The sequence below is a fragment of the Lepisosteus oculatus genome, chromosome 27, assembly GCF_040954835.1.
Source record: "Lepisosteus oculatus isolate fLepOcu1 chromosome 27, fLepOcu1.hap2, whole genome shotgun sequence".
In the NCBI taxonomy this organism is placed as follows: Eukaryota; Metazoa; Chordata; class Actinopteri; order Semionotiformes; family Lepisosteidae; genus Lepisosteus; species Lepisosteus oculatus.
This window is the reverse complement of record NC_090722.1, coordinates 9001398-9029095: the sequence shown is the minus strand read 5'-3', so window position 1 is coordinate 9029095 and position 27698 is coordinate 9001398. Positions and strand designations below refer to the sequence as shown.

The 27698-nt window shown below is 40.6% G+C and overlaps 1 protein-coding gene across 2 annotated transcripts; it reads left to right on the top strand.

Moving 5' to 3' along the window:
* Positions 1-6054: 6054 nt before the first annotated feature.
* lsr (lipolysis stimulated lipoprotein receptor) lies at positions 6055-27681 on the top strand. Of its 2 annotated transcripts, XM_069184882.1 has the most exons (11): positions 6055-6255; positions 11786-12115; positions 13635-13754; positions 18687-18743; positions 20357-20503; positions 21649-21834; positions 22525-22581; positions 22998-23126; positions 23775-24072; positions 24184-24592; positions 25288-27681. In XM_069184882.1, the coding sequence occupies exons 1-11, from the start codon at positions 6216-6218 to the stop codon at positions 25321-25323; spliced, it is 1809 nt and encodes a 602-aa protein (XP_069040983.1). In that variant the 5' UTR covers positions 6055-6215; the 3' UTR covers positions 25324-27681. The 2 variants fall into 2 exon arrangements, with proteins under 2 accessions (XP_069040983.1, XP_069040985.1); XM_069184884.1 differs by lacking the exon at positions 18687-18743 and having other exon boundaries at positions 6056-6255.
* The last annotated feature ends 17 nt before the right edge of the window (positions 27682-27698 follow it).

Below are 27698 nucleotides of genomic sequence, written 5' to 3'. Positions count from 1 at the left end.
TCCTTTTATTTCTTCTCTGGTAGGTATTTTAGATTATATTTACACCCAAACAAATACTGTATATATTAGAATGGTTTGGATATTGATAGTTGGAGATCTGCATGGTTTTCTTTTTTGCCGTCTACTAGGAAATGTAACTTTTCAATCCTTTTCATTTCAGATTGTAAGAGACAAAGCTCCAAAGAGATGGGTAAGTATTTTACACCTATACAATACAGTACACTACAAACACCCACTTGTCTGCATGTACTGTAGTTTCCTGCCTATGAAAAGTTCCAACATATTTCATATGTTCATATCCTAGGAATCCTTTCTTCATGCTGTACTTGCATGTCCTTCAACAAGAAACCCAATGATTATTATTTTACTTGGCATGATTTTCTGGATTCCTCCTGTTAGATGACTATTCTGTTACTACTCTGTTATTTTCCTGTGACTTGTCCACCTCTGTAATACATAGTAGAATCATTTTAACCCTCTGTGCAATATTCTGGACAACAGTTGTCAGTTAAACGTTTTGGTCACTATTCTCAGTCAGATTTAACTTTACTTTCCAGCTCTGGATTTTTTGGAAGGCCAGTATTTTCAGCCTTTTCTTGTCTTTTGTGTAGATTTCAGACTTCCCTTGATTGTTGTGTCTGTGCTGTTGGGTGTTGCAGCCACTGATGACACTAACACGTACACGTGAGTAATATATGATGCAGCTGAGACAATCTTTGCTTTCAGGCTGTATAATTGATTTTACCAAACCATTTGTTTTCTTCAATGTGCTGTGCTATGTGAATACAGGCTGCTTTATGGCTGATGTTTAATCACCTTATAAGAGGCATAAGATTGGTGCTCATGGCTCAGGTGCAATTAGAAAAGGCAATATCAGATCTGGCTAATGCGTTACTTTCAACATCCATAAGACTTAATCAGCAATACTGTAGCTGGTGGATTAAAAATAACAGGAAATGTTATTGAGGCTGCAAAGAGCTGTTGATCTACAATTTACATCTTAAACTTGTGGACTGATGGTACTTTACTTAAGTTGCACTAAGAAGACCCAACTGTACAAGTGAAGAACAAAGTTCGTACATTAAAAAGGTATCAGCTAAGTTAATACTGGTAATATTCTAATACCTGGTATTCTCTAATTTAATAGTGCAGCATACTCAAACTGTTTTATATTAAAAAGACTGTTTCTGAGGTCTATATGCTCAATGCTTTATTCGATCTCAACACTATTTCAGCTCCTGGCTGTATTCTTTCATTAGCTGGGAGCTGTTTAACTGCAGCAGATTGAGAAGAAGTGCAAGCAGTGCCAAGCTGATGAGGGTTGTATCGTGCATATTGCCAGCCGGCCAACAAACATGACAGAAAGAGGCGCCTTTGATGTCGTACAGGATGGGAGTTCTCTTGGAGTTTGACACTGTCTTCTCTTCCACATCCGAAGGTGTGCGTGCCTGATGAACGTCATCGACGGCCAGCTCCGCAAGCCCTTTGCTATAGTACCGGGGCCTGAGGTTACAACCAGAAATGGCCCGTGTGATGCTGAGCTGATGTGCAGAACACCATGCAACGCCATCCTTCACAATTACGTGAGATCTAATAGTGTGGCAGAGGATACCTGTGCCACAGTTATGCCCCCTCCAAATGGGCAATGGGAGGTTAGTATCCAGCACAGAAAACTCACACTACCTTGCTAGAGTGGTCATCAGTGCACAACACAAATATCAAACCGAAATTATACCAGAACACATTTGGACTTTGTATAATAATTGTATGCTCCAAAACATTTTGTGAAGACCACACTGCTAGTCTGAAAATCTGGTGACTAGAAAATGGATAGATGATATCTTGTTCCTCATCCAGCTTCTGTTGGCAAAAACAGTGATTGACAACGAAGTGATTAGCAGCATTATAATTCTAATAGTTGTGAAGGTATTAGGGAAGTTATGGTAGTAATTATAAACGGGAAAACTGGAATTAACCAGCCGTTTAAGAATGGTATTTGCTCATGCTTATTGGTTACTATTTTACAGCACAGGACCAGCCATGTAGTCAACTGGGTCATGGCTCTATTTAACCAACTGGTTCCCATTTAGTGATTTTTCAGATGCAAGGACATAACACATAGAAAATCCCAGATGACTTCAATCTGTAAAAGAACAATTTCTGTTTTATTTTGTTTCAGATTGGTCTGTTTGCTACGATAATGGACAATCCCTGCGTATTACAAATCCTGTTCCCCATCCCATTGAGCTTCAGGTGTGAAAATGGGACCTTGGTGGATCAAATACCTCTTAATATGAGAACATATTTCATAGAAGGCCTGACTGAGGTGCTGATGTAGAATTAGTGAAATGTCTGCCCTCAGTGGAAGTCAGGGAGGAGGGGGGTGAATGTCACTCATCTTCAGGTGTTACATTACAAACATGACACCAATAAATAAAGTCTGAAAGGTTTCAATAAGAACTGTGTGGTTTTGTTACATATTTGAATTGCCAAAGCCCTAGTTTTCTTTCTCTACCTTTATGTTTAAGGCAAAGCTCCTCCATTTTAAGAGGAAAGCATTCCTCTTTCACAAATTCTCAATAATCGCACGGATTATGAGAAAGATTGAAAAACGGTAAAAAAAAAATTCTGAAAAGTCCAGAATGAAGCAAGGTGAATGCCTCCTGACTTGCTATAGTGACACTCTACAGTTTCGATGTTATTCTTATAAACGTCAGTACTTTTTATAGTACCATTTACTTGATTTTTTAAAACTAAAAAAAAACAACAACAAGAAAGGATATAAGAAAGAGACAATTCAGCTCTCTTGGTAGTGTGACAGTGTGAAATGGGAGGAACCGTGGCGAGAACAGGTAAAAAGTCTTCACCCCGGGAGAGTGGACAGAAGCACCGATGTGAGGTTAGCAGGGACCAGAAATAACAAAACGAGTGGTAAACAAACAAAAAGGCAAAAAGAAACAGTGCCACTGTGCTGCGTTAACTCCAGACTGGACACCCTATTGAGAGGGGTCCCATCTGGAGAGCAGGGTGTGTAAGTTAAAAACAAAAAAAGAACTGAGTGCATAACAAAAATGCACGTGTGCCTGCCCCAGTGGAGAGTGTGTGATGGGACAGGCAAAAAGCAAAAAGAATTAAAGAAAAGAAAAAAGAAAACCTTAAGCAGGTGCAATCCCCCCTCCAGGACTGTCAGTATTAAACTCCCCTTCCGGGGTTGTCCCTGCTTGGCCCTTCAGGGGCTGTCCAGTGTGCCTTTATAGGACCCGCCCAGCTGTGGCTCATCATCTAGAAGCCGGGACAGCTGGGACTTCAAAGGTGAGGCCTTGCCATTTCTACAGGGCTCCGCCTCCACACTGGACACGCCCCCGCATAACGCCACAGTAGTTAGTAGCTCATTGAAGAATCTCATCCAGCAATTTCTAGAAAGTTGTCTTAGTTACTCCAATTCAAACTACAAACTACAAGAACTGAGCTGTGGGCAAATCTTCTTAGGCTGTGCTTGAAGCCAGAGTCACAACACCGCTACTACTGCAGTGTTATTAAATGTTAAACGTGACCTTTCAGAGGAAGCCTGTGACACAGCATCTTCACCCTCTTCCAGACAATTGGGGGATCAGTCACCACTTTCAGATTCCTCACTGCTTGGTTATGTTGGACTGGATCTAAAAAAATAATTTGCTATTTGTGGTCTATGTAATGAATGCTGTTGTTATTTGTTCAAAGAACCCCAACAAATGAAGACCTATGATTTCTAAACTCATTTGGAGTATCCCCAGTGGTTGATACATATGGGAATAACAGATATATTGACAATTATCAATTATCCTGTGATTGATATGGTTCCCACAGAAAACGCAGTTTGTTAACCTTGCATTCAAATCAATTTACTGTGATAAGTACCATTGAAACACTAACTCTGGATTTCCTCCAATGGAAGGAAATATATAATCCAGAGAAAAATGGTCCATTCATAGATATAAGATGGGCTCAAACACTTTTTAAGTCAGGCTTCAATCTCCAAATGCTAAATGCTCCTTATCTCTTCCTCAATTGTTTAACTTACTGTGTGTGACCAGATCCAATTTTGCACAGTAGCCTCTAGGTGGCACCACCGTATCACGTCATTTAGCAGTTACCTATATGTCTACTTTCTGTCATTTTCAGGATTCTCTTTACTGTAAAATTTGTGTACATTGTGCTATTGTCATAAACACAAAATTAATATGCCGGTGTCTGGGAAAATGTTTGTATTATACTATATACATTTTATTGACTATTCAGACATGCATCCCTCCATGTGTAACAGCTCAATTCAATGAAGTGGCATGGGGAAGCCAGAGACTATCCCAGAGACAAGCCACAGACACAAACACTGAGCAGGACACACACAGACACAGATACAAACACACTCACACAGTGGCCACTTTTTTTTTCCAAAGACCAATTAACCTACCAGTATGGTTTTAGACTGTGTGAGATAACCAGAACACTCTGAGAACACCCACGCAAGATGACACCCTGGTCAGCAACTGAACCCCAGAGCCCCACTGCTGAGAGACAGCAATGTTAGAAAACTATTTTTATTGTTGAATTTAGTTTTCAACATCTGTTTTAAAAGAATCTTATTATATTTTGCGCTACCAACAGTTAAGCAACTCAGCAGAAATTTCTCTCTTCCACCAGGCATTCCAGGAGACAAATAACGACTTAATTAAATTCCATCCATTTTCCAAGCACTTTATCTAATCCAGGGTCCTGGGGGAGCCAGAGCCTATCCCGGCAGGATACACCCCCGATGGGATGCCAGTCCTTAATTATATTCTTGAAGCTTGATTACATATTATAAGAAAGACATCAATGTCGGCCACAGTGCTACTTGATGCAATCCCTAGAAGAGATTCGTTGAAAAACGGATCTGAGAGAAGACAGGTTTTTTTTCTAGCCCAGAAACATCTGGTTCCCAGATGTTTTAGTTCTTCTATGCGACTATCCAGCCGGTGAAGTACGTGGTTACTTCTTCATGTGATCACCTGTGTTCCTGTGCTCTTGGGCTGCTATCTCGTAATGGTGCTTAACAACAACAACAACAACAACAACAACAACAACAATTGCTGTTGTTGCTTACACTTATATAGCACGTTTCTGGACACTCCACTCAAAGTGCTTCAGGTAATGGGGACTCCCCTCCACCAGCACCAGTGTGCAGCCCCACCTGGATGATGCAACGGCAGCCATAGTGCACCAGAACGCTCACCACACATCAGATATCAGTGGGGAGGAGAGTGAAGCCAGTTCAGAGATGGGGATTATTAGGAGGCCATGATTGGTAAAGGCCAATGGGAAATTTGGCCAGGACGCCGGGGTTACACCCCTACTCTTTTCGAGAAACGCCCTGGGATTTTTAATGGACCGCAGGGTGAGCGCCCCCTACTGGTCCTACTTACACCTCTTCCAGCAGCAACCTTAGTTTTTCCCAGGAGTTCGACATCCTATTTGTAAGCAAATAGTATTATTATTAAAGTTATAAAATTCGATAAGAAGTTTCCTGATTTTTTATCAGTATGCTCTTGGAGGACGTCCTAAACGAATGAAACACCAGAACGTGGATCTTTAAGCACACAAATATAAGACAACAATCAAAAGTTCAAACTTCATTATTGCAATGACTTCTTTTCCAATAGGAGGCCTGTTTTGTGCAAGTTATTTCTCACTTAAAAACAAGTCTTTTTGATTGTTTTCTTTTAGTCAGATTTAAGCAGTGACATACAGACTCACTCTGCCTTGCTCATTCACCGGAAGCACCGCCCAGGTTGTTTAAAAATTTACCTGTGGATCAGCTTATTGGAGTAGGGGGGGCAGGGCGTACTAGTTATTGAGCAATTATAAAATATATATCACAAGTTAGAGGCTAATAATGAGAAATACACTCGGGTGAACATGGTTAACAACTCTCTTTTAAATGCGTCTGATCCGCGTATTGGAGCTGAAAGTTTTGGGAGTAACTTTCCTGATGTCTCCCCCCCTCTACTCTGGCGCCGAGTTTCAGTTATTCTTCCAGTATCACTTGTTTGCCTCTTGACTCACACCTGGCTTTCGTCGAAACTGCAGTCATGGAGGAAATACGCCGATGAACAAAAAGTAGAACTCTTTTGTACAGTCAAACAGTTTTGAGTCTTTAGCAGTAACGTTATTCTCTGCAGATAAGCGAAATTATAGGAATGATTTTGAGGGTTCTTCTCCTGATGGCCCTCTCCGTAGGTAAGAAAAATACCTTCCACTAAATACAACCATGCCAAGGGTCGGTAAACAGGTTCTTTTTCTATCTGTAAAAGTATTAAAAAATACTCTTGATTGTAAATACGTAATGTTTTGCTTTTACGTTTCCTTTTTATTTCGTGATCAGGGCAAGTGATTACAAAATTTCCTTTATAAAACAGTGAAAGGCCTATTGTTTTTGCTTTTTCAATCCAGCTTTTGTTTTGGAAGTCCTCACGAAGCTGATATATCTGTAGGTAAAGCAGATCGTGGGTATTTTGTTGTTGTTGAGAGTATAGCTAAATTGCAACATTTGTTCTGGGAATGTATTCCAAATCCATTTTATCAGTTGATTTATGTAGTCTGGGAATTTGTTTTCGAGTCTATAGTTCCTCTGATCTCTAGGAGTTTATTTAAACTGGTTTTATTATTTATCTGATGAATTTCTGTCGCTTATCTTTAAAAAAAAAAGTTTTGCTGAGGCTAGGATACAATATAAACTTTCAGCACGTGTCAGATACATTGTTGCAAAGTAGTAAAAAATTCCAGCACGTAAACTATGCCATCTGGTGTCATTTTTCTTCGTTAGAATAAACTTTCGTACGACTACAAATTGTAGAATAAGTGTGATCTGTATTTCTGACGTTATTGTCATCCAGAATTGTTAGTTGTGAACACAAACTGCTATATATTCAGTGTTTTGGTATTATTTTTTTAAGTTTCTAAACTTGTAGAGCAACTTAATTAAACGGATTTGGAGCAGAAATGCTTCAGGTATTTAGTAAACAATGCAGAAAGTATATCTGCACTTTCCTTTCACGTTGCTAAAGGGCAGGTAGCTGGGCTCCTGGCCTTTACTTTCGGAATCCCACACTTAGTTTCGCTGAAACAACAACAAAAACAATGGTTTTGTCTCGAAGCGGTTCTGTTAATTAGAAATCGAAGAATTCTTGCTTCTCCATTTTCACCCGGTAAACTGGGGGGATACGAATTTGTCGTTGAAGCTCTTTGTGCGGTTTTCGTTCACCGCAAAAACACCTTGTGTACAGTTTTCACCACTGTGCAACATGAGGGAGGGGTGTTCAGATCTATCATCTTCTACTGCAGTATTTGACTGTAGGGTACTATTTCACTAATTCGATAGATTAACTGAAAATAAACATAAGACAAAGTTCAGAAGTCAGCTATTGGAGGAAATCGCTTGATTGCGATTTGTGCTCATATTAAAGATGGTCAAATTGCAATATTTTATGTAAATCGCTACATACTGATATCTCAGTTTACGCGGTTTTTCCCCCCTATCGAAATATACTTTATTTCCAAAAGCAACATCTCACAATAGAAACATTCTCACATTCTAGCCAGGTATGAACCTAACGCGCAATAAAAACTTTCCGAATGGGGGGTGATGGTCCATTATCAATCCATGCAAGTGAATGATCGGGCCGGATTTGCACAATAAAAGAGTGCCTCCCAGCCCTACCACTTGCTTACGTTCATTAGTCCCTTTACAGGGTCCAAACTCCTTTCCGGCGCTCCCTCGCCGTGGAGAAACCCCATTTGGCGACGTCGCGCTTCATCCTCCTCTGTTAACATTACTGAGGAGGTCCTGTACTCAATTTCCGTTTGCGACTGGGTGCCATTGATTGGGGAAAGAGCTCTCTTATCTCCTCCCCCACTCGGTTTTGTTCACGATCTGTAGCCTGGAGGTGATCATTAGAATATTCGCACAGGTGTGCCTGCCAGTGAAAGGAACTACTGTGTAACCAAAGACTTTCTAGGCTGCTGGGTGCCTGTAAAATGGCTTGGATTATTACTAAGGGAATACAGTGCGTGGTTAGACAAAAGGCAGTTTCGAATTTTAATGTCTAAAAGTAATACTTTTAGGATTGCTTAATCACATGTAGCGCTGTGTATCATGCGAACTAAAAAACTAGTTCTGCGTTTACGGAAGCACACCAAGGGGGAAAACATTCTTTGCCCGTATCTCGTAATTATGAGATGGTAATTCTCGCGTACTTTGTGATCACGCGATAGCACTATTGTATATAATACCTATATCGCTCCGTGCGAGTTTTAAGCAGTGGAACTGATTGCATGTATAACTGTAAAAAAGTATAACGGAATTACGAGATAAGGGGGCGATTTTTTTTCTCCCTTGGTGGCAGCAATGCGCTTCCGTAACACCTATAGAATGCGGTTAATTTATTTCGTCAAGTTTATACATATTGGTTGATAGTATACTAAAGTGTTTATTGCATAATTGTTTGGGAGTTCATTTAACAGTCTTGCCATTTTCCACATGTTACGACCTGCCTAAAACCGCGCATGGAGTGGTTGAGTGTGATTTAAGTGAATTTTAAGCTGTTGAAATCTGTTTTAATGCATATAAGCCCATACAAGAAAACAGAATTTCGATGTTGTCCTGGACAAGTTTACACGTGAATAAACGTGAACTTGGATAACACCAGCTGTGCTCTTTTGACGTGTTGTGTTTTCTCATTTGCTTTCGGATTCTTTGGGATGAACTGTACTTATACAAATGAAAGACGTGGCTTATTTTAAACAGGGGGAATCAAGTCTGTTGCTGCTCATTGTGAATTAATTTGTTCTTCAGAGTTTGGCAGTTTGGTGGGATATGGCATTCACTTGCATTGGGTATTTTCAAAGTCTGTCTTTGTTTCTGCTGTGTCACTGCTGTTCCGGATAGTTAGGTGTGAAATACAGTACAAATATCCATCCATTTTCTAACTGCTACATCCAATTTGGGTTACAGGAGATCTAGAGCCTATCCTGGCAAGCAACAGGTGCAGATGTACATAGAGTTCATATTGACAGGATTTCAGTGCATTGCAGAGCATATACAGTATATATACACTTGGAAAGATCCTTCTCCCATAAACAAATACTTGCAATAGTGTGCAGTGACTGCAGTATATACTTTTTATATACTAGTATAAAAAGGGACTGTATGTATTAGAGAAGTTAATTGTAAATCTCAAGCACAAGTGGTCTGCAAATGGATTAATGGAGACCTACTTGTTTAATCATTCACAGTATTTAAGTATAAACACGATTCTGGCAATAATGTTGCTGTTCAGATTGCCACTCTAAGATGTGCTATTAAATTAATTCCTTTTTATGTCATTTCTAAAGTAATCAATTCTACATTATTCAAAGTGTCTTGCGATGAAAATTAACAGTGAAAACAGTGGGGCACAAGTTGTAGATTGTAGTGTGATGGATCAAAAATATTCTATAGTAACTGTCTAGCATTATACTAATGTGTACAGTAAGACAATAGCAAAAGCAATTATAGGAAAGAAGACGAGGGCAAATTGACTTTTAATCTTGAAGGTGCTGTACTTCCCAGCAGCGTTTTGTCAGGAACCCTCAAGTCTATCAATAGGAATGAAGAGCGTCATTTAGTAACGGCTAATCAGAAATCCTGAGGTGCCCTTTCGAAATCAGTGTGACGTCCTCCAAGTCAGATTGCATGTTCCGTCATGTAACCTGCTGTGAGGCAGAAACAGACTTGACTGTGTTTAAGGGTATTTTGTGTGTGGGTAGAGGTGTTGGGAGTCTCATACCTCACAAGCCCGGGCATCTCCGATCATGTTATCTCATTTTTCTCATAACTTAGGTCCTCTCCCTTTAAACGTGTATGCCCGTCAGTCCCTGTAATGACCGCTTAGCAAAACTTATCATTAACTCTTTCTATTTTAAGGGAGTGCTCTAAAGATGACCTGGGTATACTCTTGAGTGCATTGGAGGGGCTAGAATTACTATACTGTCACTTACAACTTCTTTAGCTTAAATATACTGTCGATTTCAGCAGAATAACACACTTCTCACTGTGGGGATTCAAATGTCATTTCTTCCCCAGAGTGAGAAATATGATGCTATAAATTGCATAAATTTAGAACTAGTGTTGTTGTTGTTGTTGTTGTTTTGGACTGTATGTTGCTGGTCCTGATGACCAGACCGGTGACTCAACTGCAAAATAATTTTGTGTTGTGTAATCGGGGTTGTTTTTGAGGGCTCAGAAACAAAGTAAATACAACACTGTAGGCAATAATCTACACAGAAAAGCTGAATCAGACTTAAGTTAGTTACTGCCAGTCGGTGCTATCTCTCTTCATATTGTCTGGTTTGTATTTGTCTGCCAGGACACATCAAACGCTGGGCAGTCATTCTGTGTCCTAAAGGTCATTTCATTCTGCTGTTTGATCAGGGAGTGCAGGTTTTGATAAGAGTGCTCCTTTCACTTTACTGTGGAATGCAGCTAGCCATGTTTATAGAAGAGCCACATTTCAGTGCCTAAGCCTACTGTGTATTATTGCAAATCATCCTAAACATGAAAGCTTTAAGGAAAATCTGTATTGCCCCACATCACAACACAGCTATCATAGTGCAATGTTGAGGCACTGCTGGAAGTTTTGTACTGGAAGGAAGCAAAGGCATTCTTTGAAAAATATCATTTTGTTTTTCATTCATGGGATGTGTGTCCTACTTGGGAAGATGTTTTTTTTTTTACTCTATAAATGTGCTTTAACATTCTTAGCATTGAGGTATTTGTGGAGGTTTTCTTCAACTCCAAAACCAAATTTAGTAGTGCCACTCAGAAGATAACTTCAAAAAGCACTGGAAATCAGGATTTGTTTTTTGGCGAAGGATACTGGCATACTAACCCTGAGAGTTCATGATCATGAATTGGTAAGGCAGTGGTCTCTGCCTCTGTGTTGTGGCTCTGGACAAGAAAGCCGGGGCAAAGGTAACAACAGATTCTCTTTTTGAGACTAATGCAACATTCTAAAACTATTAGAATGGTGCAGTTTCTAGACCTGAAACCAGTGCAAACAGCTTTTGGTAGTGATGAATAAACTTTCTTCAAGCACAAGAGAATCTGGACCCTCAAAAAAGGAAATGCACAGGGTTGGCGTAGTGGTGGGCATTGCTGCCTTGCAGCTCTGGGGGGCCTGGGTTTAATTTCACATGTGGGGTTGTTGTCTGCGTGGGCTTTGTATGTTCTCCCTGTGTTTGTGTGTTTCCTGCAGGCTTTTGCTCTGGTTTCCTCCCGCAGTCCAAAAACGTAACGCTAGGTTAATTGGGTTCTGGGAAAATTGGTCCGGGTGTGAGTGTGTGCCTGTCTGCGTTTGTCTCTCTGCCCTGGGGTGGACTGGTTTCTCATCCAGTGTGGACCCTACCTTGCACCTGTTTGATTGCTGCAGAAGACTTTTGCTCCACCATGACCTTGAATTGGCAGATGTGGTTAGAAAATGGATGGATTTTCAAACACATAACCAAATGCCCTCTTGGGTGTAACCTATCATTTTGTTTCTAGTATCTCCTTGATCGTGGATGTCACTCTCCTGTTGCTAGGAAGGTTACAAACATGATTGCGCAGTGTATTCTGCCATCGTTTTTGCAGTGTTTCTTTTCTCAGTCCTGAAAATCTTAATTTCCATTTGCAACCTCTCAAAATTCCCTCATAATATTCTAAAGGTAGGTGTTTGTTTGTTTTCACCCACAGGGTCATCAGTGGGAATATCGGTGACCTGTCCCACCAAGAGATACGTGGTCATTCTGTTCCAGCCTGTCACGCTAACATGCAACTATCAGACCTCCTCCAGCCAGCCTCCTGTGGTGACATGGAGGTACAAATCCTTCTGCCAGGACCCCATCCAAGCAGCGCTGAACCCCAACAGTGCCACTAACCAGCTGGCCCAGGCTAATCCTAACTACAACCCCAATATCGAGTGCTCTGACAGCTCTCGTACTGTCCGTATCGTGGCTTCAAAACAAGGACCTTCTGTCACACTGGGGGAGATGTACCAAGCCCGCAAGGTCACCATCATGAATAGTAAGTGTGTTGCTCTTGAGGTTGTTACAGACCCCAGTCATTTTAGAGTGAGCGGCTTTGTCATTTGACATAGGTTGGCTATGTGGCTCAACTTCAAGTATAGACACAATATTGTATATCCGGTCCCTTGACCATTTGTATCACACATGGCCTGATGCAGGCATTCATCATGCATTTCCTCATACTGATGTTTAATATTATGTGCTTCAAATGAAGTTTAATTATGCCTGAACTCTCGGTTTGTGAAATGTAGGAATTTTTCGATTTTCCACATCATACTGTGTACACAGGAAATTTACTCACCTATTGCACAAAAGCATACAAATTCACAACTTATCTGTCACGTTGTATTGCCTGCCAGATGGAAGAAACTGAAACAAGCTGGTTGAGGCCAATCAGTAGTATCTGACTGAGTCTTCCTGTGGTCTGTTCAGTATATGGTGTGGCAGCGTTTTTATGTCGTTTTCATCAGGTGAAGGATGGTCCTGAGCAGAATCTAAATGAGATTATTGTGACGCTCGGTTTTTGCTCTTTAGGAGCTGCTGACTTTTCAACTTTAAGCCCTGTTTCATACAAAAATAAATCATGTTGTAATCTCAAATATTATTTTAATCTTCAAAAACTCAATAGTGAGAAATGAAGGCCAGTTATTTTTTTTCCTACTTGTGTTCAAACTAATTTCTTTTATTCACATGTTAAAAATAACCTAATTTATTTGTGTTATCAGATATTAGGGAGGAAAACACTATTCCTAGTAAGTTCTCAATTTGTGTAAATTACCTATTGCTCTTCAATAACCATCTGAGGAACGTAAGAGGTTTAATAATCAATTAAATATGCATTGGCACAGTTTGATATTACATGGTATTTGGATGCATTGTTAATTTGGTTTAGGCCATAAAATGCAGACTTTGGTCTTTAAAGCTGACTGTATGAAGCAGGAGTAATTTGAAAACTTATGACATGGCTAACCATTTAGTTAATACTACATTTTGTATCACCACCATTACTTGTTAAAAAAACAAAACCCACATATATAAAAACTGGTCTTTTCAAGGAAACAGGTCAGTCCAAGGGTTTGAACATCCCATTCAGATCTCGGAAAGAATTAAACCAGTTGGCAGTCTGTAAGATGCAGCATTAGGAAATTTTGAACCTTTTACTGTATACCAAGATTCAAAGCAAAATATTCACCCACTAGTTTCCTGTGATTAAAATTTAAAATAAAATCCATGAGGCCTTCTTATCCCACGTGCCAAGTTTGACCCTACTCTGTACTCAAGGGACAGTCCGTTTTTACTCTGTGCCACATGGACATGACTTCATTATTAAAACCTCTCATGTGGTCAATTTAACATTTTTCAATTGATGACCGTATTTGTTTTATCATCATATTTTTTGGGAATTAAAGTGCGCAGTTCAATTTCATAGGTGCAATGATTTCATAACCTGTCTGCGCACGCACACGTGCACAGCTTAGAGGATACTTTGTCTCTGACTTTTCTCTTCCCTTTCCCAGATGCGGATTTGAGCTTTGGGCAGACTGCATGGGGAGACAGCGGAGTCTATGTCTGCTCGGTGGTATCTCCTCAGGATCTGACGGGAAACAATGAGGACTACACTGAACTGATTGTGCTGGGTGAGTGTGCCACTTTGATATTCAGCCTGTCTCTGATGCACATAATCTGAGCATTTCTGTGGAACTGAATTAGAAGCTGGGAATCACACTTACATGGTGGTTAGGAATGCTGCCTCACAGCTCCTGGGTCCAGGATAGCATAATCTGCTGGAGTGCCTTCTGTGTGAAGCTGGCTTGCTGTTCCTATGTATTCTCTAGGCACTCCAGTTTACTTTATTTATTGTGTGTTCCCTGTAGAAGATTTAACAGTAACAGATCTTGTTTGATTTGTCTAGTGAAACCACATTATGTTGCTTATCTGAAGCAGAAGACAAATCCTTATGTCTATAAAACATTGAGAATCAATGATTTTGTTTTGTACTCTGTGATTGCCAAATGCTAATCAACTTGGCTTGACACTATACAGCCTGTCCTACACAGGGCAGATCTGGAACCTTGGTACATATAGTCCTCTTATAGTTCCAGAAAACTGAATAAGATACAGCACTATAGAGCACTGGAGTCTTTAGTGTTACTTCTTCTCCCCCGTGTTCATGTGGATCTTTGCAAGGCGCTCCCTGCAGGGTTCCTCCCACATGTAAGGTTAACTTACATCTGGGAAAACTGGCCCTGGTGTGCAAGAGTTTGTGTGTGTGTGTGTGTGTGTGTGTGTGTGTGTTTTCCTTGGGATTCTGTGAAAGTTATATCATTTGCACTTGTTTAAGATGCATAGGCCTTAAAGTAATAATTCAGGAATATCCTGGATTGTTGTTATGACCTGTAAAAGCAGGAAGTTGACTGCTGTAAATCAGAATTATCTGAGAGACATACTTCTAAATGAGGCTTTCACATAGAATGGAGCAGTAGTGAGAGCTCAAGAGTCACAGCCGGAAGGTTGCAGGTTCAAATTATGGGTGGATGGCACAGGAGATGTTTTTGTAGCTCCAGAAAGGCATTTTATGGTACAAATACAAGCTACTGTATTATCAAAATAAATAATTATCACAAAATAATATAGTGTATAGCCCCAAAATGAGAGAGTGTACAATAGCTAGTGGTTGACATGGTAACCAGATGAAAGACAAATCAGTGAGTTGGTGAGAGGCTTTTGTATGAACATGATGTTGATCGCGTTTGACCTGCTTACCTTACCAGCTCCATTACAGAAAACTCAAACACACGCAGCTTTTATTAATAAAATAACAGGATCATCAATCCAGTTAAATCAGTCAGTTTCGAAGGTAATAAAAAAGCAAATTAGAGCAAAAAAATATATACAACATGCAGATCCGAATGTCTTCTGTTATGGTGTGCTTAGCGAATAAAAAAAACCTGAGAAATATCGTCAGAGGTTTGGAAGCTGTCAATAATATTTAATATGCCATGGGTATCTTATCTGGAATAACAGGAGTAACGAAGTTATGTTGGCCTTCTAATGGGAAAACCCTTTAATAGTCATTTTGTAAAACAATATCAGAAGGATGAAAGGGAAGACAAACTGTAACTGTTGTTACACTGGCAAAATGTGAGTCATTTAGCCTGGCTGTTGGCAAAACAGGTCAGACCAGTTCAGTCACTTCTAGACAGATATTGCATTTTTGTTGTGTTTAGCAGTCTGTAGTTGCAGTGTGTAGTGTTGTACATTAGTAACAACACACTTCTCTTTTTTTTTGTTAGCCTTACATTCACTAGCTGGTTTCTTTCATTCTCACTGTTTATCTATGTATGTTAAACAAATAGCAAAATCTAAGGTTAAGCCAGTAGCGTTTTACCCTGTTTTTCCCTCTTATACCTTATTAGAAACAGGCACTGAAGGATGAAATGAAATGCACATTATTATGCAAGCTTTCTAGATTCTAATAAATTGTACTTTACAAAAAAAAACTTATTAGATTCACTTGCCACAGTAGTCCAGCGTAAGTTTTGTCCTTTTTGTTGATTGGTTCTTAGCATTAAGAGCCTCTGTATTCAAAACGCTAAGCAGGTTCAACTCCTGTTGCTTCCTGTGGGGGTTTAATTACCTGAACGCTCCGAGTACAAAGTGGGAGGACAGGATACAGTTTGTCCCCCCTTTTTCCTTTGGCTGCTAATAGATTATTGATCTAAGCATTTTCGTGAAGCCCTGGGTAAGAAAATGAGAAAAGTTAAAGGATTTAAATCTGTAATAAATCTACTGCATGGATCCATTTGGGATATGGGGGAAAAAGAATAAAAAGGAATGAATTTTCTAAGGAGTTCCTAAAAACATCCTGCTCCTCACATGCAAGAAAATCCTGTATGTTTCCAACAGGCTTCCTGTCTAACCCCCAGTTAGCAATTTATATGTACATCTTTGAGCCCTCTAACTGGTGCTTGTCTGGTGTCCTGAGGTTTTGTTTACTCGGGAGACTGTGACAAAGGGGGAGAATTGATTTTCTCACCCTGCTGCGAGAGACAGTTGACTTGTGCCATCCCTGCAGTTACTCAACCACCTTACTCAAAAGACAAGTGAGACTTGGGGAAAAAGTTCTTAACGCACCTGTTTTCAAATGAGAGGGCTGACCGTTCGACGTGCATTAAAAGCAGGTATTTTCATCAGGTTTTTTCTTAAATGGTTAAATCAAATGTGCAGCGAGTTTTGGAGTTAATCTGGATGACAGACGTCTACAGATAGTAATGGCATGTAAGCTTAAAGGGTTTGGCTTTGCAAAGTGGCAGTCCTAAGGTTGTTAAGATAGGACATCCCTGTCTTTTATTTCAGCTGAAGGGACCCCTGTGGGTTCTATTGTATGTGGAGGGATCTTGTTCAGGCAGGAGGCCTACCTTCTGTGTGTGCTTAGTTACCTCTGCAGCACCTCCTCTTAAGAGGTCTGTTGGCTCTCTGGACTCCAGTCTGCCAGTAACTGTATCAGACAAAGCTCCTGTTGTGCTGCTCAAATGAGATTACATTGTAAAAACATGCCTGTGGAGCATTTCCCTGGATATTGTATTCGGCTTTGTTTGTTTTTTAACTAAGAAAGACAAATACTTGATGTTTTCATGTGACTAGATTTATATCCTCCTAATTTGCTTGTCAGTGGACTTAATGTTAGTGTAGTTCTAGTTTGAACAGGACAGGATGGGAATTTGATAAGTGTAAAATCTACTGTGATGTTAAATTGTATGTTAATATTGTGTAAACAAGAATCCTACTAGGTGTCAAACGCCATTGAATGACTTCTGGGATGGGCAAGCTGTTTGAATTTGTGACCAGAGTGAGGAGCAAACATTCCTTGGCTGTCTGGTTAATTAATGGTTAAAAAGATTATTTTGAAAGCACTTCATTTTAGAGTCTTTATTCTGCATTAGATTGGCCTTTGCATTTCCTCTGCTTCATTTGTTTTCTGTTAGTTGTTTGGCATGATTTCTCCACTGTTGTTTCTGGCTACATCATTCTTCCCAGTGGGGGGGGGGGGGAACATACCAGAATATTATTGTCAAGACAAGAAAATTATGATTGGACAGCACTCTGAAGCCCACTGGTGCTTGACTACTTAAGGAAGGAGCACCATTCAGAATCTATTTCTTTGTTGAAATAAGAGGAGCAAAAATGTGTTTTTTAGTTTCTTTATTTAGAGTATGGAAATGACCTAGCTTTTGCAGAGACAGCCGAAGAAATTACAAAAAATACCACTTGTTTCTCGAATATAAGACTTATAAAAGAGTGGAGGCTGTTCAGCTCATCTTTCTTGTCTGATTGCTCTGTGCTACGTGTTCCAAGAATCCCATTTTGGTATTCCTTGACAAACAATGGTATTGGCTTTGACATCATAGCTGGGTAGCTTCTTCCTGGTTCCAGCAGTCTTTTTGTCTGTAAAAATACTCCTGCTCTCGGTTTGAAAAGCACTTCCTCTTATTTTTTGCTTGCGTCCTCTTGTTTGTTTCTGTGTTGAAGAAAATGTTGTCCCCACCTTGCACTTGTACTTAAATCAGTACAAGTGCACAACCCTTAGTTTTCTCTAAAATGTTCACATCTAAAATGATTCTTGCTGTCCTTTAGGCCGATTCCAAAGTTATTCTATCTTTGGTGCTGTGTGGCAGACAAAATGGCTTCCAGTATTCTAAAATGGGGTGTTACTGGTGCTCTATACAATTTTAGAAAAACCTCCCTTGACTTATATGGTTAAAAGTGGAAATGAATCTAGCCCTTTACCTTTTATTTCTTCCCTTCATTTTCCTGTATTGTGAACTAATTCAGTGATTCCCTAGAATCTTCTTGCCATAGAGACGATGAGCTGGTTTAATTGTAATTTCATTGTACCGTGTTGAGCGAGTGTTTTGCTAACGCTAATGTTTTTTCCTTAAGGACAAGTGGTTGAATACAATCGGGCCCTGGCTGTTTGCTTTTACTTCCTGTGGCTGTGCTGTATTTTCTTTCTCAGCCTACAACATGCTGTCATTTATTTTCCTAGCTGAACACTTTGCTAAATATTTAAAACCTCAAACATTTATTTCTCTTTGATCTAAAATGTTCCGATCTCAGAGATGCTTCAGTGGCAATCTCATCAACAAAACGGCTTTGGAAAGGCGGCCAGTATATGTGTGCTAAACATTTTTAGGACTGCGTTTCTTAAAAATCCAGATGATTTCAATTTACTTTTGTTCTTGAACAAAGCCGGGGGGGTAATTTGGAGATGTCTTGTGAAAAGTGACCACCATCTTGAGCTGTCATCATTCCAAGTGCGAAATTAAACTGTGACAAATGTTATGATTTGTCTGCATCTTTTTAAGTGACATACCCTTCTAATATTATAATGATCACATCAGCCATGATGTAAATCTGTCCTCTTAGTCTTAGCAATTTCAAGACTGAGATGGTTGATGTAGGCTCATTTAGCCTGCCAATGCTGTAGTTTAGCTGTGTTAAGAAAGGTCACAAGGTGAAGGTCAGACCAGGAGCTTCTCAGTAACTGTAGCTTTTTCTTTCTGTCTTAGGGAGGATGTCAAACACAACTGACCTGTTGCCAGGCATTGACTTATTGGTCATGGAAGGTACTATTCCCCTGGAACCCTCACTCTGTATTGTTAGGTTGTGTTTGAGTGGAGTTGTTCATTCAGTATCAAGATGGTGCATTATGATCCTATACCAAGAATCTGAATATAAAAATGTAAAAAAAAAGGCAAACTGGCATGGATTCTTGTCTTTCTTGGACTGTATTTTCTTATAATGAGAAAAATCCCTTTTTGTTCCCCACTTTTCACAACAATTTTATATTACAGAATGAAATAATACAGATTCTTTAGGATTTACAGTGAAAATTAATTTGCTGATTCTATTTTTGCGAATTGGAATTGTTGGAAGTATATTGGTTTTGAGGGAAACCTATTCGGATTTTTCCGAGTACTTATTTGTCTTGGAGTGTGAAATGTTCAAACATTTCACCACCCTATCCAAGACGCCCTCTGTCTTATTTTTTTGTAATAGGTTAACGTAAAAATATTTTCCTCTCAAGGAGCCCCTTAGCATTGCAAAGCTAATTTTCGAAAGACATTGAATTACTTTTAATTGGTCATGTGATTGATTAACAAATGGAAGCAAAATATGTAAGGAGCCCCTAACAGATGGGTGCTTTTGTCAGTAGTATTCAGAATGGAGAAGAAATCTCTTCTTTCATATAGACATGGCTGTTTGTTTAATCAGCTTTTACTTACAAAGGCAGATAAGTGGACTTTTTTAAAATGTACTTTAATCATAGTGGGAGGGGTTGTAAATGTTACACAAACATTTCAAATAATGTCTACTAGTTGAACAGAGTTTTCGGCGCTAATTTACAATAGGTTCCTGTCCTGCTGACAAATTTAAAGAGACAAAGTAATTAACAGGGGTGGCACAGCGGAGCAGTGATTAGCAGTGTTGGGGCCCTGGGTTCAATTCCTGTCCTAGAGTGCTGAAGGCATGGAATTTGCATGTTCTCTCCATGTTCACGTGGATTTTCTCCCTACAGTCCAAAGACCAATTTGTAGATTAATTGGGCTTATGGGAAAATTGCCCCTGGTGTGAATGTTTGCATCTCTGTATCTGTGTTTGCCCTGGCCCCATGCCTGTTGATGACCAGGATAGGTTCTGGCTCCTCCATAAATTGGATATGATCGTTAGAAAAAAGATGGACAGAAGCAGTAACCATTCAGAGCAAGATGAACCAAGCAAAGAAAAAAACAGATAAATACAGAAACATGCTCTTTTACCAAGTTATTTGTAAAATGCCAGATTTTCATGTCTTTGCCTTGAAAGTGTACAATTCATGGCATTACATTAACGGGACGTAGTTTATTTGTGTAAACACCATTTCAAGTGCAAAATGGAGGGCTTTGGGCCTACAAGTTCATACAAGCCTTTGATCTGGCAGTATTAATTGCGTTGAGAAAGAAGGCAGCATGACTCAGGTAAAGAAAAGCAGGAGCTGAATTCAAATGCAGTGTAATACAACTTGGTGTGACTAAGTCTACTTTATGAAGAAAACAAATGAAGAGGACCACTGGTTACCCTTCTGTTTTGATATGTAGTGGGATAAGACCGCCCATCGATGATGGGTGCGGCGGTTTGTTTTCCGCGACTAATAAGGAATAAATTGCTAATTCATTGTCCGGTCTCCCTCTTTCTCCAGACTGGCTCCTGGTTGTGCTGGTTGTCCTGGGGTTCCTGCTGCTTCTCCTGCTGATTTGCATCTGCTGGTGCCAGTGCTGCCCACACACTTGCTGCTGCTACGTCAGATGCCCCTGCTGTCCCGAGCGCTGCTGCTGTCCCCGGGCACGTGAGTGAAAATCCTCAAATCCTTTATACACAGGAACAAGTAAAGGTTTATTATTAATAATAATAATAATAATTGCTTACACTTATATAGCGCTTTTCTGGACACTCCACTCAAAGCGCTTTACAGGTAATGGGGCTCCCCTCCACCTCCACCAGTGTGCAGCCCCACCTGGATGATGCGACGGCAGCCATATTGCGCCAGAACACTCACCACACATCAGCTATCGGTGGGGAGGAGAGCAGAGTAATGTAGCCAATTCATAGAGGGGGGATTATTAGGAGGCCATGATTGGTAAGGGCCAATTGGAAATTTGGCCAGGACACCGGGGTTACACCCCTACTCTTTTCGAGAAGCGCCCTGGGATTTTTAATGACCACAGAGAGTCAGGACCTCGGTTTTACGTCTCATCCGAAGGACGGCGCCTGTTTACAGTATAGTGTCCCCATCACTATACTGGGGCATTAGGACCCACATGGACCACAGGGTGAGCGCCCCCCGCTGGCCCCACTAACACCTCTTCCAACAGCAACCTTAGTTTTTCCCAGGAGTCTCCCATCCAGGTACTGACCTGCTTAGCTTCAGTGAGTTGCCAGTTGTGAGTTGCAGGGTGATATGGCTGCTGGCTAAATTCCATGCAGGAGAAAAGAAACACAGCGTTTTGGCTGTGGACACTTCTTTGGGTGTCCACAGCTGAAACATTGCGTTTCCTTTCTTCTCTTTTCAAGAAATAAAACGTTACTTGTTCCTCTGCAGCATACGCATGCTGATGCAGCTCCCTACTTGAACTACGTTATTTATAAACACATACTACCTAATTGTTTGCAAGGGGTAGTTGCAGTACGGTAGACAAAAGGGATATTTTATCCATATATTATCATGGTTAAATTATAATAAAGTTTAGGGTGTATATCCTGCTTTTTGAACCATTTGAAATTGTGGTTATATTTGCAGTGGAAGAGAATAAATATTTCCCTTATTGTTGCCTTTTATTTTTCCAAAGTGGCAGCCTGATACTTCTTAGTGTGCAGATTTGTCCTTTTCTGTCATTGCTTATAGTTCTCTACCCATGCGTGACAGTAGTGGTGAGGAGTTCTTTCACTGCACTCCTCATCTTATTTCCCTGTGTGCTCCCCTCACCTCTGCAGTGTACGAAGCGGGGAAGGCTGTCAAATCTGGGGTGCCCAGTGTCTACGCCCCTACCTTGTACGCTCCCAGCATGTACTCCCAGCCTCATCAGGGCACAATGATGGCTCCTGGCCACTCCATCCCCATGGTGCCTGTTCCCATGGTCCAGAACGGATACCAGCCGGATTACGAAGCTGCCAGCTCAGGTGAGGAGTCCATTGTCAAGTCTGTTTGCCCCAGATCCTGGTGGGCACTGCTGTTGAGTCCTGATCCTGTAAGGCAACAGGCCAGTCCTAGGTAACTGGCTATTCACAGTGGAAGCAGTGGGACTTGTAAAGCAAAACAAACGATTTGAATAAATTCATCGGGGTGCATGCTGGAAACAGAAGCAGAAGACATGGGTGCCGTCTTAGGACCAGCACTTGGTATCAGTCCTGTACGGGGTTGAAGATTGACTGTGGGGACACTTAGACACCTCCCGTCCTTGAGCCTCACAACAGTTCTTTCAAACAGTGACAGATTCAGCTCTAGCTAATGGTCTTTATTTAAGGGAGAATCCAGAGTTCACTGAAGGCTGTCGCAGTAATGGGCTCATGGACCACATGAGCACTGTGACACGAATAATATGAAAGTGATGTAGTGACACAACCCATGAAGTTCCAAGGAACAGGAGAGCTTTTCCCTCAAGTGTTTGCCCTCTTTTAATTCATAGACAGTTATATCCTGTTAAATGTAATGTTTTGTATTCAAATGTTTTAAATGCTAATGTTTCCAAACCTTCAGAGCCTGTTGCAGTCAAAAGTTCCTTGTTTCTTCAATTTTGTTTCCTACTAGAGTGACATTAAATGGGCTTTGTTATAGTTAACGTTAATGTTATGAATAATTTTTTCCCCCAGTTGGGCATGGCTCCCAGGTTCCTCTCCTGCGTGACCAGGAAAGTGGTGCTAATTCTGGTAAGTGGCAAGCCGAAGAACTGATCGTTTGTACACTGTGCCCAGGCCTGTAGCCTTTGATCGTAATACAGGCTAACCGTTAGTGTCGACGGTGTGATAAAATTACTGGACATCTGGTAAATGAACCTGGGAGACCCAATCTGAGAGGTGTTGAATTATTCACTATGCAGTGCTCGTAATGCAAGATGATTATTTTACCATACTAATGTAGCATGACAATTATTTCAATATTCTGTGTCTTGTATGTGTAGTAATGGGATAAAGTATAGAATACTGACAACATTGTGCTTTTTTTAAATCAAGAGGTTGCCTTTGTCTTCTAGACCATCTTTAAAGAAGGTGTCAGGCTGATTTCTAGCTGGGAAATCAAAAGCCGCATTCCTTCATTCAGTCAAATCAAAGCTCTTTCCTTGTAGTCCGCAGTGGTTACCGAGTTCAGGCAAACCCGGCAGACAACTCCACCCGGGTCCTTTATTACATGGAAAGGGAGCTGGCGAACTTTGACCCCACAAGACCTGGGAACGCGAATGGGAAATATGAGAGATGTAAGCGTCTTGTTTTTTTTGTCCTTTAGACAGCACCTTGGGGCAACCTTGTTCTGAAAGGCGCTTTATAAAAATAAATTGAATTGAAAAGGAGAATTATCTAAATTTTCTTGGTACTGAAATTAAAGCAAATTTGTGGTAATAACCAAGTTGCTTCACCTTCTGACTGATTGCTCTTGTAGTGAAAACTACGGGGGGGATAAATTGGTAATATTTTGCTGGTACAAGAGAAATTATATGATATTGTGTAATGCTTTCTTTAGCTGGTTAGGTGAATGCACCTGGATAAAAGTTGTGAATGGCTGGGACAATATAAAAATATTATATATTATGGCATGATATACATTTATACTTACATTCAATTACATTTTATGATATTGTATATATTAATATATATTTAATACTTTATTGTTTATATTTTTTATTATATTATTTTTGGCAGCTATTTCTTGAATTTAATCTTTAAAAGTATCCAATTTAATGGTCCACTCAAGAATACATTTTAAATGGACCTTTGATGCCAAAGTGGTATGAAATGTCCGAGCAGCGTCGGGGTACTCGGACAAAGAGACAATTAGTACCGTGCTGCATGCTATTACTGCTGACCTCGGAACTGAGGGGCTCTCTTTTCTCCACCGTCTCTTGCAGTGGCGGGGATGAGCGAGGTGAGCTCCCTGCACGAGGACTCCAACCCCCGAGGCATCCTGCGCGACGGGATGAACCGAGCGCGCAACCCGCCGATGGCGGCCATCATGGACCGGGACGAGAACATGAGCACCATCAGCAGCGTCTCCCAGCAGGGCCGCTACCGCGACGACGCCGGCAGCCGGGGCGGTCTGCCCAGCCGGGGCCGCGCCCGTTCCCTGGACAACCTGGATGACCTGGGCCGCAGCTACTACGACGAGGACCACGCAGAGAGAGGAGGCAGGGAGCGGGGCCGGCGCGGGTAAGTGGTAGAATTCTCCCCTTCCGTATGATCGTTTTATCCCACTGGCTGGAAGTTGTATCGACGTTCGGCGGGGTGTTTCTGTCTTTTAAGCCGCTGTTTTTCCCTCAGGTCTGATGACGAGTGGAGTGGGCGGGGCTACGACCGCGACGACCACAGGAGGCGGGACTACTCCCCAGACAGCCGCCGCGGCGACGGGGGTTACAACGAAAGGCGGACCCGTAGCCGCGACGACCTGGCGAACCTGGACCGAGGGCGGAGCCCGGCGCCCCGCGGGAGGGGCTACGACGACAGCATCCTGCAGGAGGCGCTGCAGCGGAAGAGGATGAACGAGCAGAAGCGGGCCGCGAGCCGCGATCGCCTGGACAGCGGGAGCGAGGCCCCTTCGTCTCGTTCTGGCCGTGGGGAGCGGAGAGGCCCCGACCGCCGCCGGCACAGCGATGACGAGGATAGGTTCCCCCCTCCTCTGCCGCCACCCTACAGCGAAAGCGAATCCTCTAAGAAAAGTAACCTGCGGAAGGTACACTGAAACTTGGGTGAATTTAAGATAACAAATGTCTTTAGAATTGCCCTATTGAAAAGGTTGCATGTAGCTTCTTGTTTCATTGAGAAAACTGAGCGGCAATCAATCGATCTGCAGGTTTGTAAACTAGCAAAACATTCTTTTTTTCAGAGTTCTTTTATTTTTTCTTGGGGGAATTTAAAGTGGTGTGATGTGTTCATTCAGATGGATTGAAAGCATCTCGAATTTGAACTGAAGCATGGCAGAAGGCATGCCTGGCTGAATTATAGTACTCTATTGAAAGATATAAAGGTCTAGAAAAATGCCCGTCTGATTTACTCAAACTCTGTTGTTTTGTCACCCTCAAAAGCTGTTTTTTTTTATTTGTCTGGAATGCTTTGAATGGTAATGCAGGCAGATGATTTACAGGAAAAAAATCGTAAAGTGTGTTTATGCCCCCAAATTTTTGCCATCTCCCATGAAAAAGCGTGGGTGACCCTGAAAAAGCGCACAACTTGTGAAAAGCAAACCCATTGAAACAAAAAAAGGAGTTTGCACGTTTACCATTGGCAGCACTTCACTGCCACCACCATTTTGTCCAGCCGAGATCTTTCTCTTAACTGAGTTCCGGCTCCACTTCCGGACTCCAGGATCGAGCCTAACGAAGGACGGATCCCGCCGATTAAATGATCATCTTTGTCTTTGTGTTTCAGGATGGAGCTGTGAGCAGGGAAAGCTTGGTGGTGTGACGCTCCCAGCGAGATCTGTCGTCATCCCAGTTGCACAGGAAGCCAATCCCTCTCAGCCTCATACCAGCACACCTCCTTAAAATTCGAGTCTTCTAAACATCAAGCATTTTACATACGACAGAGGACACTTGCAAAAATGTTTCCCGTTTTTCCAGCAGAAGGAATTATCTGTACCACTGTTGTTTCCCTGCACCTCTTGACACCATTGGCTTTGGCCAGTGAATTCTAATGGGAGAGAGGGTGAAGTGTTTCACTGGAAATGTTTTACCAAGCAATTTAAAATATGTGGCTCATGGGTGTGTTCAGCACAGATGGCCAAGTTATTTTTCAAGTGTAAAACCAATAACAATCTACAAAACATGTTCCCTTTATCCTAGGGAACAAGATTTAAAGATTTTTTTCAGTCTTGATAGGCATTTCTGGGGGAGAGGGGGATGTGGTTTTATACAGCTCCTAACATGATAACCCTGCTATTTCACCAATATGCAACCTAGTCTAAAGTTATGCATCCCTTTAATCTGGAATACAAAACTACTCGTATACATGTAAATATATTCCCGTTTACATTCTCATTTTTGCTTCTCTTTTATTTACACAGACTTAGTGCTTTTTAAAATACTATTGATTTGAGTTTTAGTAGCTAAAGCCAGTGACAGAATCTGTCCATCTTTTCTACAAAAGTCAGCTTTGGTCCCTGTATCTTATTTTGTTGCTCACTAACAACAAATTGGTGATTTATTTTTTTTTTAAGGACAGCTAATCAAGGAAAACACACATTTGAACAATATTTGGTTGCATCCGGAGGAATGATTTATAGTTTGGAAGACTCTTAAACATTTAAAGTAGTGTTCTGATGTCTGCAGCTTCTGTAATAAAACATGCACATTCAACAGCAGTAATAGTTTCACAACAGCAATTATGCTACTTTCTCTTCTGCATACTTTCTTCAAAAGAGGATGAGGACTCCTGTGTTCTAAAACTAGCATGTAAATATCCCTTGCTCCTTAACTCAGAAATGTGCTTGATACGTTCGTTGTAAATACATGACATCTACACACTACATTAGAGCTCATTTTCCTTTGGGCAGCTCCTTTATATTTGAGTGTCATTGATTGTTATTTTTAAAAAATCTTGCTATTTTTTAAATGCCTCGATTCATCAGGTGTTTTCTGTACAGATGCTTTCCTCTGAAATATTTCAGCAAGCTAAAATGACTTAAGAAGGGAGATTTAAATGATCACAGTCAGATCTCTTGCGTAAACAACGTACTTAAAATATTGGAGTTTGGTTAGTAATGGCTTTCATTCTGCTTAGAAAGCTGGAGTCTGCTATCAATGTATAAAGGATATTTTTAATATGATTTTAATGCTTTTGAACAAGCTCTGCTAAGGTTTCTGCATAGAAAATGTAATGGAAATTATGAATGACAGGATTAGAATATTTCAAATGCATAAAGTTATCTAGTGAGGAAAGTCCTATTACTGTATGACTGTTTATAAACTGAATTGGTCTTCTGTCCATTCTCTGTATTACTCAGATTAAGCTACAAAACTTGCATGTTTAAAGTTATTGTATACTTTAAACAGACTAAGTTCTTCATTAACCACTTTCAGTTTGATTTGTAATGACATTCTCATGGATTTTAAAGAAAAAGGACTTAAGTACCTTAAATATTTTCTTATGTGTCTGTAAATCTACCAGTTTGTGAATGTTATTGCAATGTACATCGTGTAGCATCATTTGTATATTAATCTGTAACCTTTTTTCATTGAATTCGGTGCAAAATTGTTTATTTTTAAAAGGGGTAAAGACCTACATTTAAATATGAATCTTAGTTTTAGAACGTGCTAAGTCAGGATATCCGTCTTGTGCTAGAAACACTTCGACTAGACCCTAGGTCTGCATCTCCACAAACTGCCTTTCACATTGTCAATACATATGATTTCATTCAATTTCTGATTTACTGTCTCGAATATATTTTCAGATATCCTGATCCAGAACTGCTAGTGCCCAAATAATCTTTTGAGATTATTATGTGAACCCTATTTTTTTTAACACAAGTCTTATTCACTCACGTGTGCTGGTTTAATTTATTACAGTTGGGTTAAGAGCGCCCTCTTGTGGCTATTTGCCACCTACACTCTGACTTCCAATAATGGCTTTGAAGATGGAGCTATGTAGCGTCTTCTAAATCTGTTTTTAACTTTTTGCATTGTAGTGTAAATGACACCTTGTACAGTTTACTAATTACTTCCAATCAGAATTTTTACAAAGTGTACGACTAAGACTGTTTCATGTTTGTAACTTTTGCAAAAAAAAAATAGCGATTTAAAATAAAAGATACTGGAAACGCCTAAACCCACTTGTTTGGTCTT